The 15809-nt window shown below is 39.0% G+C and overlaps 2 protein-coding genes across 10 annotated transcripts in view; one reads left to right on the top strand and one right to left on the bottom strand.

The window, feature by feature from the left end:
- ACYP2 (acylphosphatase 2) overlaps window positions 1-2436 on the bottom strand; it is a 42196-nt gene extending 39760 nt beyond the window's left edge. For 4 of the 9 annotated variants that reach the window (XR_003495951.3, XM_072035096.1, XM_072035097.1 and 1 more), the window contains exons 1-2: window positions 2259-2436; window positions 1800-1816 (exon numbers count right to left, since the gene is read on the bottom strand). Coding sequence is in view for 8 of the 9 variants with exons in the window: in XM_072035096.1 (XP_071891197.1) it covers window positions 1800-1816; window positions 2259-2328 (87 nt within the window). In the remaining variant the exon portion in view is untranslated. Of the gene's footprint in view, window positions 1-282; window positions 393-1666; window positions 1683-1799; window positions 1817-1920; window positions 2215-2258 lie in introns of those variants that run through there. The other 5 variants (XM_027453221.3, XM_013098818.5, XM_027453216.3 and 2 more) reach the window with 5 other exon arrangements.
- Window positions 2437-8615: 6179 nt separating this feature from the next.
- The window catches only part of PSME4 (proteasome activator subunit 4), a 70424-nt gene continuing 63230 nt past the window's right edge, over window positions 8616-15809 (top strand). The window contains exons 1-2 of the mRNA XM_038177463.2: window positions 8616-8724; window positions 15240-15339. The gene's annotated coding sequence lies outside the window, so the exon portion shown is untranslated. The remainder of the gene's footprint in view (window positions 8725-15239; window positions 15340-15809) is intronic.

The raw sequence follows: 15809 nt of genomic DNA, 5'->3' as shown, positions 1-15809 counted from the left end.
TACATGCATACCATGCAAACCCCACTTCCATTTTCATAGCCTTAAGAGAAACAAGAATCCATAGATTATGCTCACACTCAGACATTAAAACATTCCTATCAGCTCTGCAGCTGCAGCAGAAGCAACCAGCTTTTGAACAAGAATTAGATTTTACATATACATAAATACATGAGTTAAATTCCCATGTCGGTTTACATTAACACTTTTCTTAAAAAAAAAAAAAAAAAAAAAAAAAAAAAAAAAAAAAACACACCACAAACTATATATATGATGGCTTCTTACCCTGCTCATAATAAAGCCATCCTGCTGCTTGCTGTATCAGTTGAATATGCACAGAAATCTTCCAATACTGTGAGTTTTTTCATTCAGACATCAGCCAAAAACCTGCTCTCCTTGTTTAAGGAATTTTTAAACACTTTTAATCAAAGAACTCTACTGATCCATCACTACCACCTTTTACTTAGTTTTCTCTAGCTCCTGTCACTGCTCATTTGCCTCTTCAACAGTTGGTGTCTAAGCTCTTTAAGCTTGTTGAATGCACAAACAGAAGTGTTTTTCCTCATGTTTCATTCTAAAACCTTTCCACCTGACTTTTACCCCTTAAATACTAAGGATCTTCTGCATTACTAGCAAAGCAAATTATAGCAGCAAATGTAAGGAACTTCCAAGTCCCGTTTTCTGAATCTTCTTTTTTTTTTTTTATGTACACACAAAATGTATCTGCATACTTTTCATTTGTGCCTGAACCCTGACATGGCATGGAACAAAGTATTTTACAGGAAACCACTAAAGTTTTATTCTCTGCAGGGAATAACAATAGCTAACACTAATATTAAACAGCTAATATTTTCATTCACCTCAAATTTATTGAGATTAAAAGGTGCTTCCTCCATTTTCCTTCATGTATGTTCAGTGATGAGATGTAGCCCATGTTCTCTTTAGACATTTGTTTTAAATGCCAACAGCCAAACTTCAGCTCAATAATAATTATACTTCAAAAGAGAAAACTGATCTGGGGGTAATCTAGGCAATGAAAAGGTGTTGCTACCTATGAAGAGTACGTTTCAAGTTGATTATGAGCACTTTTTCCCCTAAGAAGTTACCCAAAAGCATCAGAATGCAGCCTATCAATATGATCTGCAAACGCACATTTTCCACTTGATAAAGAAACATTAAAGACATACTATGCTGTAAACCTCCATCCTTCTCTATTTTGAGCTATTTCACACTACATAAATTATGCATAAAAACTTTTAGGTCCTAAACACAGCTCACTAGGTTCACACAACACTTTTGAAACACGTTTCTTGATTTCTGTCAAGCAGAAGAATTACCTGCTACAAATTCAGAGCTGGTGGAGAACTCTGGCGGGGTCACAAGCCCCACCAACTGTATCACAGGAAACACAAGCTTCCTTAAGCACTGGCACTGTAATTGCCAGTAGGAATGTAAACTGGAATGCATTGGCTTCAGAAGCTAACATCCAGAATTTACCTCTCTAAACATGAGTATGTTCTAATGCTCACCTTTGTATCACAATCCAAATACAATCTTTATAAAGCATACTAACATAAACACATTAATAAGCTTTTAAAAATATTTTACTATAAGAGATGAACAAAATTTTTTTCCTCTTAAATTTGCTTGCAATACTTAACAGCCTAACCTAGAACTCCATCCGTCGGTTGATTATGTTTATAGTCTGCAAAGCTGCTGCTGCTGCTGTATTTTTAGCCCTGGAAATACTATACTTTGAAGTAGGCTTTGAAGGAGAACTGGTAAATCAGATGTTGCCTTACCATCCTGAAACAAACACCTAGAGAAGAAAGAAAAAGAGTAAGGTCAAAAAAGAGTAAGGTTATCTTATAAAAGACTATTAAAAAAAAAAATCACTTCACAAATTTATTGTAAACTGTATACATGTCATCTGTGGTCTATCCGCAAGGAAACCGCAGAGCTCTGTGGCACTGTAACTCTGGGCCAACTGCACAAGCCGGCCGGGAAATGACCTCGACCAAGCGGTTATTTCCGCTAAAGCGGCGAGGGGAACTCCGCAATTAAGACGGGAACAGCCTTTGACCCTTTAATATTCACTTCAGTCTCGCTGCCAACCCAAGGGGGTTGGCGTATGTGTTTGACAGCAGAGCAGAGCCCTCGCCCCCTCCCGCTGGCAGCCGCCTCCCCTCATGGCGCCGCCATCGCCTCAGCCGCGCCCGGCCCCGCGCATGCGCACGGCGCCGCCGCCCCGCGCCCCTCACCTTGCACCCGCCCGAACACTTCGTAATCCACCGACTTGAGCGCGCCCGACGCCTTCCCCAGGGTAGACATGGCGGCCGCCGAGCTCTGCGGGCCGCCCGGACGGCAGCGCGCGAGGCTCAAGCTGCCCCGGAAAGCGCCCGCCCCGCGCCTGGCGGGAGGGAGCCCCGGGCGCCTGAGGGGGGGGGGGCGCGGCCCCGTCACCGCCGGGGGTCACCGCGACTCCCAGCCCATAAAACATGAGAAGCTTTTCCTTCCCAATTTTACCCCATGTGGGGCAAACACCAGGGCCAGGGGGAGGCTGGACTCCAGCTGGGGGCACCAGGGCTTGGAGATGGAAAATTTACCTCAGGTAAGATTGTTCAAACCTACCTCAGGTAAGGTGTTCAAACCTACACAATGATGTATGTTAGTGCTCACATTTTCCTTTACAAACCTTTCCAAAACATTTTTAATGTAGGTGCAACATGCAAAGATATAAACCAGGAACTGATCGTTGAGTAGGTACAGTCTCCAAGCAGACGGCATGGATTTTTCTGGCATGTCACATGGTTTTGTACTCTTTGTTTGCTTTTTCTTAAAAGAAAAAGTCTCCTCAGGCTAAACATTGCATTAGAAACAACATTTAATTATCCTTGGTTAGAAGATAAACTCAGTCTAGAATCTTTAGTCATCTGCTGCCATCTATCAACACTAAAGAGCAAGACAGGTCCAAAATAAAATATTAGCCTATTTACAACATAAAACATTGCAACTTAGGCCTTTAAACTATAGCTTATGCAGGTCCTGATTACTGGAATCTGCAGAGAGCAAACTGTAATGGCAACTTTGGTTTTTAATCAAGGGACTGACTCTTAGCTTTCAAGTAAGGTTTCTTGATAAGAGTCAGGTAGGTTTCCTCTCACCAGTGCTGGCTCATCCTCAGTACAGAAATCCATTCCTGTCATAGTCCTGGAGAACTTCTGGCCCAGAGATATATCTGCTGCCCTCTAATTTTCTTTGCCAGTTGATTTTTTCATCAGTTAAAGCCAGTTTAGTATTTTTCTGATTTGCCATAAGAATATCTTGCCATTCTTTCACTAAATGGTACCAACCCTCTTATTGTTTCATAACAGACATCTGAAAAACTCCAAAGATAGCATGAAACCCTTTACGTTTTTACAGTCCAAAAAGTCAATATCAGTAATCAAACAGTATTCAAATACACTAATTAGTAAGAGAGCTTTAGCATACACTATCTTAAAGTATAGACAGTCTGTGTGAAGTCAATGAAGTTTTGTATTTTCGCCATCCCTCTACCAGCTGTAGTGATGTTGGCTTAAGAATCAGCTGAGTGCACTTCCTACAGCTACTAGCAAGAAATGCTAAATATCTACATACGTTATAGCACAAGATACATTCCTTAGTTACACCGCAGAGAAATGCAAATGATTATGAACTTCTTCCAATGAACAAACTTTTGTACTGCTAGGATGATCAGAAAATACAGTGTCATAACATCTGTAGATCACTCTAGCAATGAAATAGACTCTTCTAAACTTCTGCCAGCTTATCTATTACCATGTGTTGTATTTGGCTTGCTACTCAGTAAATAAAGGTGACCTTTTTATTACTAAAACAAAGCTGCAACAATCACAATTAATACATGAAAGAGAAATTCAAGGCAGCAGTGAATTCCATGGATGACCATTATGCTGCCAATTTACCCAAGCCTTTTGTTTGCTCACAGCAGCTGCTATTATACAGTTTGTCTTTTATTTCTCCATACTAATTTCACAGTAAGCTTTCTTTTCTGATCATTACACATTCTTGCTAATTTAAATTCACATCAGCCAGCTTTTATCTCTTTCAGAAGACATTGTTTTATATTCATTGGTCTTTTTGCTTCACATATATAGATTGAATTTCACTTGCAACATAGTGTTCTCTAGGAACAATTATTCATGGACCTTAGGCTTGTATAGAAGGGATTTATTGTGAAAGCCATCTAGGAAGTTGCTTTACTTGGCAGAAGTTTTGCATTAGGTAAAATGCTGTTGTAGAGAAGACTAATTTCATCATTCAGTCACATACATACCTTTACTCTGAACAAGAATTTCGAAGAACACCTCTAAATACTAGCTCTAAACACAGTATAGATGTCCCACTATCCTGTTCTTGGCCATAGCATACAGGAAAGAATGAGGAATTGTTCCAGAAAGTACTGGAAGGGTACAACAAAGAGCCCTAAAGCTAGAACTAGAGACTCACACACCCATGAAGTAGGAAGGATTCAGCCCTGAGCTTAAATAGGGCTTCAGGGCCAAGGGGCAGAAGGGATATCATTGGCTCAGGTGAACCTGGTCAGGACAATCAGAGCTATGGGCCCTCTGGGTCCTGATACTGAGCACTGTCAATTGCAGTGCTTATAATAAAATGATCTTTTACTTTAATAAGTTTCACTTGAGTTGATAAAGATACTTTGGAAGTTGTGGCTTCGTTATTTATGCTTATACTGCGTAGAAAAACATTAAAAACTTATTTTTCTTTAAGTACCCATTTCTTCTGCTTTCTGTCTGTGTGGCTGTCACTTCATTCCACCATATACATTCAATGTTTTCCACTCCCAAAATTACTATCTTCCATGTTAATACATATGTTCTATCAGGTACATGACCTCCAATGTTGCTGTCTTAATTTATTCCTTAACCTCTAGCTATGCTCCTGTTTTATCACCATTTCTTTATTTATTATGGTTCCTTCTCAGACCTGTCAATACATGTCTAAATTTCTGCTCTCAGCCTTCCCAGAGCATCTTCACAATCTACAATTAACATTCCTGACTTCAGAGTTCTCCCCTCTCTCTACCGTCAACTTATTAGCTGCTGAAGTATTTATCTATTGGTTTGTTTGTTTCTTTGTTTTTTTATCTTTTATGGTACCCTTTTTCATCAGTGTTTAGATAAACGTAAGGTCCAAACCTGACTCACTTACAAATGATCCTCAGCAGATTCTGATGAGTGGTTTCCCAAAGAATAGCAAAGGCTCTGTATAAAAGAAGCTGCTGCGTCTATTCCATCTTGTGGCTTAGAGAGTAGTAAGTACTCAGAGAAAAAGAGTATAAACCATGTAAGTTCAATTATTTATCTTTTATAATTTTTGCTTGTTCTCTATTAAGCATAGTATATACAGCTCATATTTTAAAACACTGTCCTTTGTATTTATTTTTTCAAATAAAGGCTAAATTTTTCTTTTCAATCGTTTTCTTTTTTTTTTTCGGTTATTCTTTATCATGTCATCTCCAAAACTATATTCACTCTTACAACCTATTTTAAAATAAACTTTAAATTTATTAAAATTGCAGTTTAATTTAAAATAAAACTAATAGGACTTCTGACTTTGCAGACTCTGCTTCAAGTTGTACAAAACTCTTTGGAGTCTTTATTTAATGTTTCAGATGGATGTATTGAAGTCTCCCAAGGTGTAATGTAGGACACTTAAGAAGTAAGAGATATTCTTAATTCTACTTTCCTTTTTCTGTAGATCACTGACTATCAGCTGTCGTCCTTAGGGAAAAAGACAGTCTCTTAAACACTAGGATTAGATTTCAAAGCCTGAAGGACAAGATAAGCCTGTAGGAGTTCTTTAGGAGTTTTTGTCTGTACTGTGTAGGATGTATAAATAACACTATGCTGGGCTACTAAAGAAAAATTTTTAAAAGTAGCTCAAGACAGGGAAGTGTTCCTAGCTCATAAATGTTTTGATAATACCATTACTACTAGTTTCTAGTCAGCCTTTTTACAGGAAACTAAAAATGAAGTATAATGCATGTAAAAATATGAAGTGGCTTAGGCTTTTTGTACCTGTTTTGTTGTCATTTTCAAGAATGCAGTTCCTAGCATAGTAGCACTTTCACTGAGAAGAAAAACTACACTTGTGCAAGGCTTAAGCTCTCAGCATGAGCTGATGATGTTTCCTGAAGTATTTCTGCATTCAAATAAATACTCCCAACTACAACTTTTTCTATATGCTGTCTTCCTTTAGCTATGGAGAGTGGAAAAGTAGGAAGAGCATAGAAGAAGGACTTCTGTCAAGAGAAAGCATCCAGATGGGAAATTAACATGCCTAAAGAACAAAAGAGTGCTAGGCAAAAATGTATAGCACTCTTTTTGAAATAAAACCATATAATAGAAAACGGCTTACCAAAAGCAAACAAAAAGCTACCTTGTGCTTTTAAATGGTAAAACTCAAAATTTGGGTGTACAAATCTTAGAAAATTTTTGAGGCTGACTGCAGAATACCCCTAGCACAGTTAGGTGCCCTGGTTACAGCACTTGTCTCCTGATCCATTAGAAATGTAAAGACCCAAAGCAGCAATCAGATCTGGGTGAGGGGACCCCACACCTGTGCAGAGGCCCCCTTAGGCAAGTAGAGTACTGTACAGAGGAAGGGTCATGTCTGCACAGATCAAGTTACAGGACTGCAGCCAAACTTTGTCCTAAATTTGGGACCCAATGGAACATAAATTTGTCCCCCTTGTGCTCTAAAATCATGGACTACTTACATAAGCTACAGGATGATAGATACAGAACCGTGCACTCATTATTTTATTTAGTGTGGCTAGACTACTTAGGGCAATTTTTTTGTTACTGTGTTTGTTCCAAATAGTTGCTGTGAGATCCTATGTATAGTGCAGTGTCACACAACAAGTTGTATGGAAGGCTTTTTGCTTTGTTAGTTGCCTTTTATTCACTACATCCTACTACTAGTAGCCTTTTATTCACTACATCCTGATTCTGTCTAGGACATGAAGACTTATCAGCAGTTTTCTTTTAAACATTTTTTTTTTAAGTTATAGCAACAGTTCCCAAAGTAATTTTTCGTGATTCCACTCACAGCTTGTTCACTCGTTGACATCATATATACATGTAAATATTTAATAAAACTAAATTTCTGTTTAGTTTTCAATATTTTTTCATTGTTGTGTCACCATGTCTTTGAAAAAATACTTTGAAAAGTATTTTTGCTGCTATAGGAAAGGAAAGAATCTTCAGGTAAGTCAGTTCAAGTTAATAGTAATAAAAATCCTGATCTGAAAAGCTAGTAGGGAACTTAAATGCTCAGTAGAAACAAATGCTTAGTATGAGGATATTAGCTGTCAAGACTTTTTAAATCACGAGGTGTTAGTAAATAAAACATGAGAACATAAACTGGTATTTCCTGTAACAAAAAATCTTTCTGACAGGTGTGACCGAAGCTATACTATTGAACTCGAAAGCATAAAAATCAGAGTGATATTTGGGGTTAGATCTGTTAGTCTTTTGCTGCAGTAATAGATCGAAGAAGACTCAACTTGGTGGTCAAGACTAAACACAAACTCACCTACTGTAATGCCTACAAGCATTTAAATTCTTTGGGTATAATTTCAGAAGGTAATTATAACTTGAATTTAGAAGCAGTGTATGAACCAAGGAGAAATGTACCTATAATATTTTAATTTTGTGAATCAAAGACTTAGTAGGAGCATTATGCAAATTAGGTTAGATCGTAAACTAACAAACATACAAAAGCAACATTCTGGCAAATTTTATTCTGTGTGCAAACAAAACATTAATATATAACAACTTGGAAAGCCCCTCTTTGGGTATTGTCTTTGGGACCTCTGTTCTACCTGGAGTAGTACTTAACTTAAAATGTCACGCTTCCCAAGGTTTTACTGAACATCACTGGGATCGAAAAAGGAAGTGGGAAGGGACAGGGACTAGTAGTAGATGGTGAGCCCAGGCTGTCCTCTTATATTTGGAAGAGTCACGTTAGGAGTCGTAGTCTCGTGGTTTGATAGCAGAGCAGAAGGAGGTCTGTCTGACATTTGATTAATGAAATATCCATATACAGGAAGCACATTAAAATTTAAAGAAAACTGACTGAGATGCTGCCAGTGGTTATATTTTCTCTTCTTATGCAACACAGTGAGGAGGAAGAGATGTGGTCATTTAAAGCTGTTCTTTATTCCTGTTGAACAAAACGAAGTTTAAACATCACCCTTCCCACAGTCATTAGAACAATGATGTCAGATTTTTGTGGAGGATTTAGGGCTCTATAAAAGAACTAAGAAAGCACGAAAAAGTGTGGGTTGTTAAAGAAACGGTGTGTAATGGAGGTGGGTTGACAGCTATTACATTTTGCAGTACTGTGAAACTATTTGATTCATTCTCATTAACTGCATTAGCCCACTATTTGTTCTCAAAAGCAACAAAGAGAAGGCTTAATTAGTATTTCAGAATCTTGAAAAGTATTGGTGCAGCCAGTGTCATCAGATATTTCAGTCAAGTCTTGCTGGATTGATTATAACTTGGATGTGGGGAATTGTGTTATTTCAGAATCTGCGTGCCAGTTCCAATCATGTGAGGGGACTATGTTTTGAAGACATGAACTTGGAACAGATTTGGTGAAAATCAGCATCTGCTTGAAGGAAAACGCTTCTGAAAGGTGGGCTGAAGCTCTACAAACACATCTCATAGTATAGATGGTGCAGGTGGGACCTGGGGTTTGCCAAAAGTAACAAAACAGTTGAACTCTTTTCTCTGAGTTAACCAGTTTTTATGCATAGCTAGAAAGGTCACTGTTGTGGGGCCCAGTTTTCCATTGATTCTCATACTGCCCTGATGGTGTCTTCCCCATCCAATCTAGTAGACGTATTTGTAGTTTTGATAAAATGGGAGGAATTATCATGATTTTTGTAGCAAGAATTAATGCTTGAATCCTTTTGAGAAGTCAGTGGTTATGTGGAAAAGGATGGATCAGGTTGATACAGTGTTGCTAGATTTTCAAGAAGCTTCTGACAAAATTCTCTGGTTAATTAAGGTTTTATAAGGTTAAAGTATTTTGGTGGACTAATAACTGAAGGAGCAGTCACAAGAGGAAGGAATATGTGGAAAACATTCACCATAGAGAAACTGTTACTGAAAAAGCTACCAAGGAAATTCAGCAAGGATTTGTTCTGGGTTTTGTTCGATGTATTCTGAAATAATCTGGGCGGGGAGAGGGAAATAGTGACTGGATAGCTGGCTAATGGTATTAGATTACTTTAGGTAGTAAATGTGCGGCTGCAAAGAATTAGAGAAGTATCTTGTTATGTTAAATGAGTGGGCATTAAGAAGTCAGATTAAATTGTGTTATTAAACAAAGTATTGTGCAGAGTGGAAGTACATGAACCAATGCAAATAGTGGTGGCTTCTGGAGTTACTGCAAGCAGTTCCATGGGCAGATCAGTGTAATGCTCAGGGGCTGGCAAGAAAACCTGTTATGGGAAGAACATTTAAAAAAAAAAAAAAAAAGAGAGCCGTATGCTGCTGTGCAAACCATGGCTGTACCAAATATCCTCTTCCAGCCATTCCTCACCTCAAAGAAACAACAGGAAAGGCAACAGACAAAATCAGTTAGGATGATCTAAAGCCTGGAATGGCATCATATGAAGAGGGACTAAAGCTAGTATTCTCCTGGGTCATCTTGAGACAGAAGAGCATTTGCCTGTCGAGCAGGGGATGTCACACAGGTCTGTATAATCATAAATGGTGAATTGGTGTCATTTCTCATCTGTGAGAACTCATGGGCATTAGAAAACTACTGGGTGACAAGTTTATGCCAAACGAAAGGAAACATTCCATACAGTTCATATATTGGAAACTGTGTCTGCAGAGCATTGTGATGCCAAAGCATAATGAGACTTAAAAAGCAGATGAATAACGGGATGAAAAACCTATTTAGTGCTATGAAACACAATGACACAGCCTGTGACTCAGGATGTCTGTCTTCTGCAAGCTGAAGAAAATGGAGAACATACAGAGGGGAAGTAAAATTGTATGCATGCCCAGTTCTTAGTCTTTAGTTCTTAGTCTCGTCACAGGAAGCTGTTCTTGCAGATTGCTGCAGCAATGACTGACTGAGGTCAGTCTTAAAGACACTAAAAGCTTTCCTGGAAGAAGAGTTGTTTGTGTGGGCTGGAGAGAGAAAATGGCAGGGAGCCTGGGAATCCAGTGAAAAAAAGAAGAGGTGAGCATATAAGTTTAAAAAAATCAACATGAAATTAAGGAGCTAGAAGGAGGTAATGCACAAAGCAACCCCAAGAGTGCCACCTGGAGAGCTGGGGATGCTGCCCTGTGGTTTGTGCAGCACCATGATAGCCTTAGAAACCCAGGGATGAGTTTTCAGCTGGCATAGCCTTTCTTGTAGCCTACAGCTCAAGGGCTGCAGCTGATGTGGTGCAGAGGTGTTACGGTGGGCCCCTAAAGCACAAGCTGTTGTCAGTTCTGAAAGTGATCATGACTTGGTAAGAACTCTGGCACCCCTGATGCCATCCCAAATTCCCTTTCCTTCCAGCTTCCCATTTCAAAATGCCTGCTTTTCAGAGATGTTCACTTGCTGGCGACAAGCAGTGACTCTGAGCCAATTTTTCCTAATTTTGGAGCCTGTCAGGCCTCCTGCTGGTACTGTGCCAGCTGCTGATGACCAGGCCCTTCCTCCGTGCAAAGAGGTCTGGAATCTCTAAGGCATTTTTCCAATCATGTCTCATCGGACCTTTGGGTCAGCAGATTCATTCATGGCATGGTTATAGGATTTTAGCATGCATTTGGCAAAGCCAAGAAAGCATGAATCAGATTCTGCATTCATCTGCTGCAGTGTTAAAAGGAAAACACATGGGTGTTGCAGATAGTGTTATCAGTATATGCCTGAGGAAATAACAGTTAACGCCTACTGCATTGTCCTGCCGAGCTCTCTTTTGAGATTACAAGGTATCTTTGCTCTTTTTGTTCAAGACAGATTCTCATCTTTCTCACTTCTGGTTTTTAAGCCTTCTTAGTTCTTTCACCCAGTTCTTGGTACTTTGCCCAGCTTCTGGTTTTATGCTAAATATGGCTCAGTTTTCTACCAGGCTTAGCCTTTAAGTTACAACACAGAAATGTGGCAAAAGCAACTTTTCTTTCTCCCTGGAGCTTCTCTGAGTTTACAGTCCTATTGTGTTCCTTAATTAGAACATTCCTTCTATCCTAAATATCCTTTCTTGACAGTTAAATTTCCAAGGTTGTTATGAAGTGTTAACTCATACGTTGTTTCAGCTTGATTTCTTTTCAGTGGGACACCTGACACAATAACCCCCCCCCCCACCACAATTTACAGTTTTGTGAATCCCAGCTGTAGTCAGGGTGACCTGAGCTGCTGTAGTCCCACCCCTGACACAATTAGACTTATCCCCATGTTACCAGGATATAAGCACAAACAACTTGCCAGGTTAGGCCAAGTGAATGCTAGACAGCTCTCGCTTGTTTCACGTGATCTCCTCTACAGTTTGGTAGTCTGCTGGATGTCTCCAGAATACCATGTGAAAGAAGCTGCTGCTTTAGAAGTGTGCCAAAGTCTACCATGCAGATTCAGTGCATAAAACCATGCAGCCAGAAGCAAACTATAAATAGATCTTTAGAAGGAGAGAAAGCATTGGTTGCCTAAGGGAATATTTAAGAAAGCTTGCCTCTCTCCCAGAATTCATAAATATTTAAGTAATTCTGGTCCACACTTCAAAACAGTGAACAAGCAATACAGTGAAAGAGTTAAACCTGATCGTGTGAGCTACAGTCATGAGAAACAACAATTGTTTTTCCTCAGCGCTGCTTGAAAGAAGGCATAAAATCTGAACAAAGACTTTTGGCTGTTATTTGATTCTCCCTGGGTCGGGAAAATAGACTTCTTTTTTTTTGTTGTTTTTAATAGTCACTGGCAAATTTTTTCCTTTAACCAGAACAACATCCAAGATCTCATGTTTTTAGCTAATGCTAAAATGCAAAAGGGGAGAGACTGTAGATATCTGAGGATGAAAAGTACCAATTCACAGATTTGATCCCTCAGAGATATCCGAAGTGGCTTTGAAAGCTTTTCTAACAACATTAGTTTTCTAATGTTAAGAAGCACACTGTCATATGTGATAGCTCTGCTGAAGTCAATGGGGCTGTTCCTAAAGTAGGATACTATCCAGCAAGTTAAAATTTCACAATTTGTTCACATTTTGAACAATAAGTCCTTCCCAGAAAGGTTCTACCTAGTTACCATTTTGGTAACCTAAGAACTGGAGGGAGACTGGGAGGAGAGAAGTGAATGGACAAACCACAGAATTGGGAACTGTGGGTGAAGGTGAAACAGATGCCTTCACCACTGAAAAAATACCATCAGGGTTAGTCAAACGCTTGGGGCAAGGTCTGCTGCAATTCTGTTTGAAACTGCAAATACATAATGAGCAGTGCCTATGCAAGAGATTGCAGGCTGCTGAGGGAGTGTTTCCTTGATTTCCTAGAATGGCAGAATACACAGAACACACCTTTGCAAACTGGCTGTCATCATATATTCTTCAGCAACTGATTTCTGTTTGGCAGGATGTTGGGACAGAAAAATCCACATCTCAGTGTCTCGAGGGGAAAAAAAAAAAGTAATGCTTCTTTCCCCAAAGTTGCCTACATTTATTTCATATCAGAGGAATTATTATTCATTTCAAATAGCAACGAGTAATTTGGGAAGATATCAGCAGTAAGCTCTTTATAATGAGGTTCAAGTCTATTATTTTTCTTCCCTGCAGGCACAGCAGTTTCCAGGGATATCTTCAGGAGCTTCAAATATGTAGAGGGAATAGACTGTCAAAGCCAAATTCTTATGTGAGGATTTGAGACAATTTTGCTTTCCAAATCTTAGGCAATAAGACACCTAAAGAGAACAGGAGGTGGAGGGGGAAAAACAATTCTGCTATAAATTCATTTATTTTACCAGAGAGAATTTTGGTCCTGTCTTTGCGCAGACAGGGACTGTACTCCTTGTAAGAACAGTAACCCACTAACTTCAGCTATGAAAGAGAGGAAGCCTAACAATATCTTGTGAATTGATATTGTCGAGGATTAATTTACTGCCCTAACTCATAACAGAACCACCAAGAATGGAAAGTGAATGGATGGCCATGTTGCCTGTATCCTGTCAGCCCTGTCTATGTAGTAAAGCTTTACAAGTTATACAGGTGCCCATATTTTAATGCTACAATCCCTTTGCAAGTGCCTTTTATTTCTGTTCAAACCCTTTCCCAAACAATGTAGGATGACCTGAGAAAAGTTCCATGTGTGCATCTAAACAGGCCTTATGGAAACAGAACTGTATCAGCATACAGCCTGTGTGCTTTAGATCATACCGAACATGCCTCCCATCCAACCTAAAACACATAATGGAGCATTCAGACAGCCTTATTTTAGGGACCTAAAATTAGTTGCTCAGAGTCATACTTTAGAAGAACCTATTTTTGTCCCGTACTATACAGGAAGCTTAAGTTCCTTGGCACTTCATTCAGATGCTGTCATTGCTCTTGCCCCCATCCTCCAAATAGGTAAACTTTTTTAGAGCATTTATGCAATAGGTGTATTTCTAGTTTGTAGTCTTTAGGCTCATCAAAATGTTTCTTATATTTAGGCAGAGCAGTGTTTCTCAGTTTTTTTTTAAATAAGGCAAAAGAGGTAACATATGTCTGCAGAAGAGATTTTTCTAGCTACAAACAAGCGCAGATGTATTGTTTTTAAAATCTGTCCCCCTGTTTGTTTGATTAAAACTAGTGATTTTAATTGCATTCACACTCTTCAGAAGATTGTTCAGAATGACTAATCCTACTGCCATCTTGCTTATTGTTCCTCAGGAAAGTAATAACATCAGTTGAGTTCCTAGGGGCAGGAGGAGAGACAAGCAGCTGTAATTACTGCTCTTTGCTGTTTATACAGGCAAGGAACTGCTACTACCCAAAAATCATTAGAGCAACTCTGTTTCCCAGGGGCAGAGGAGTAAACACTTTCACAGCAGGCTCTAATTACAGCCTTTTCTCATGTCCTTGTCTTGAAGGGATGGAGCAGCTCCTTGCAATGAAAATGGCCTTGTTAGTCTAAAGACTTGCAGCTAGTAATTACAGATGCTTCTTCTGGGAGAGAGTATGTTGTTGCCATCTTGTCTGAAAGTGGGTGAGCGGGACAGCAGCAGCTTCCTGACTGCCTTTGGTGTCTGTTGGCATCTGCTTTGGGTGACCGATCAATTTAGAAACACAGAGATGAGAAAGCCTAAGGATACTCATTGCTGACAACATCAAAAACAAGCTATTCCACTTCTTTTTTTTTTAGTGGTATTATGAAGGTTCTGTTGGACTTGGTTTTCTTCTCAAAATTCTAAAGTATATAGAAGTCTGCCACACAAAAAAAATCAGCTTTTAACTTAGGTATGTTTAAGTACAGGTGGGTCACTAAGAAAAACGTACGTGTAGGAAAAGTAGTTGCTTGAGATGTGTGATGGTAGAAACCACTGTTAAGGTTGAGTGACAAGGTTCCTAAATACTGATGACAGCACTTGTGTTATTTGACCTAAAGTAGCAAGTTGGCCAGCAAGGGAACGTATGATCAATGCGCAATTTGACTTAAGACACTGTTAACAGTCGAAATTTCTCATGAATGGGAAAATTGTTTTTTTTTTGTTTTTTTTTTTTTCTCAACTACAACACTTGGATTCATCAATTCTCAGGATTTAATGCCAAAAACCAACAGGTGGCAACCATATTTAAGTTGCTCTCAATTTGTATTCCTCCTACTTAATAAGAGAGGAAAAAGCTGTTGATGCAAGTTGCACAGACTGGTTCCATGTTATGAAAGCCAGTCCTTCATCATATGACTCGGGGACCAAATGTGCTTTTACACACTGCTGCAGCCAAAACATATTGCAAACTTGAAGAACAAATGTATTTTTAACTTACTTGGCAAAATGCATATTTTTCCTTTCAAATTGCAGAATGCCAGTGTACCAGGGGAAAAGGATTAGTTTTTTAATAATTAACAAATGCAATTAGTAAATGAATCAACACACAGAAAGCACCTTGAAAATGCAAGGACTGTAAGTATGCTTACTCTTACAATTGCAGATAGACTCAATCTCCTTTTTTCTCATTTCAGATTCTGAAAATGGGAATAATTTCTGAGAATAAGGGGGTCAGTTAAGTTGGTAGGATGACCGAGGTGCTGGTAGCATACTTTGCACATTTTTGCCTGAAAGGTAAGTGTTTCATTCTGGTGGAAAGCAATTGTGTGTCTGAGGTACAGCAGTCACACGCCCTTGAGGTGATTTTCTGGTTCAGTTAAATAGGCTCCATGAGGCTGGGGTTGCTTATCCATGTTGCAAAATACTTAAAAGTGTTTGAAAAATCAAGCTTCAGTCTTAACTTGAGTGAGAAAGGGCAGAAACTGCAGTAGTGTTTTGTGTGTGTGTGATAATGAAGCTATGAAGCAAGAATATGAAGAGTGCAGCTTTGAAGTTCCTTATGTATCTGCCAACTTCAATTTCAGAAAATTGGACTATAATTTTGATGATTGTTCTCCAAGTCCAAACAAACCCTGCATGCTTCAAATTTAATAAACACTTTCCCACACTGGCAACTGCTTTTTGAACAAACCACCATCGCAAATGAGTAGAAAAGAAGAATTGCTTATAAATGATAGAAAAGAAGTTATTTTAGATTTTTTTTT

This window comes from Anas platyrhynchos, chromosome 3 (genome assembly GCF_047663525.1).
Source record: "Anas platyrhynchos isolate ZD024472 breed Pekin duck chromosome 3, IASCAAS_PekinDuck_T2T, whole genome shotgun sequence".
Lineage (NCBI taxonomy): Eukaryota > Metazoa > Chordata > Aves > Anseriformes > Anatidae > Anas > Anas platyrhynchos.
This window is presented reverse-complemented; position numbering and strand designations above follow the sequence as displayed.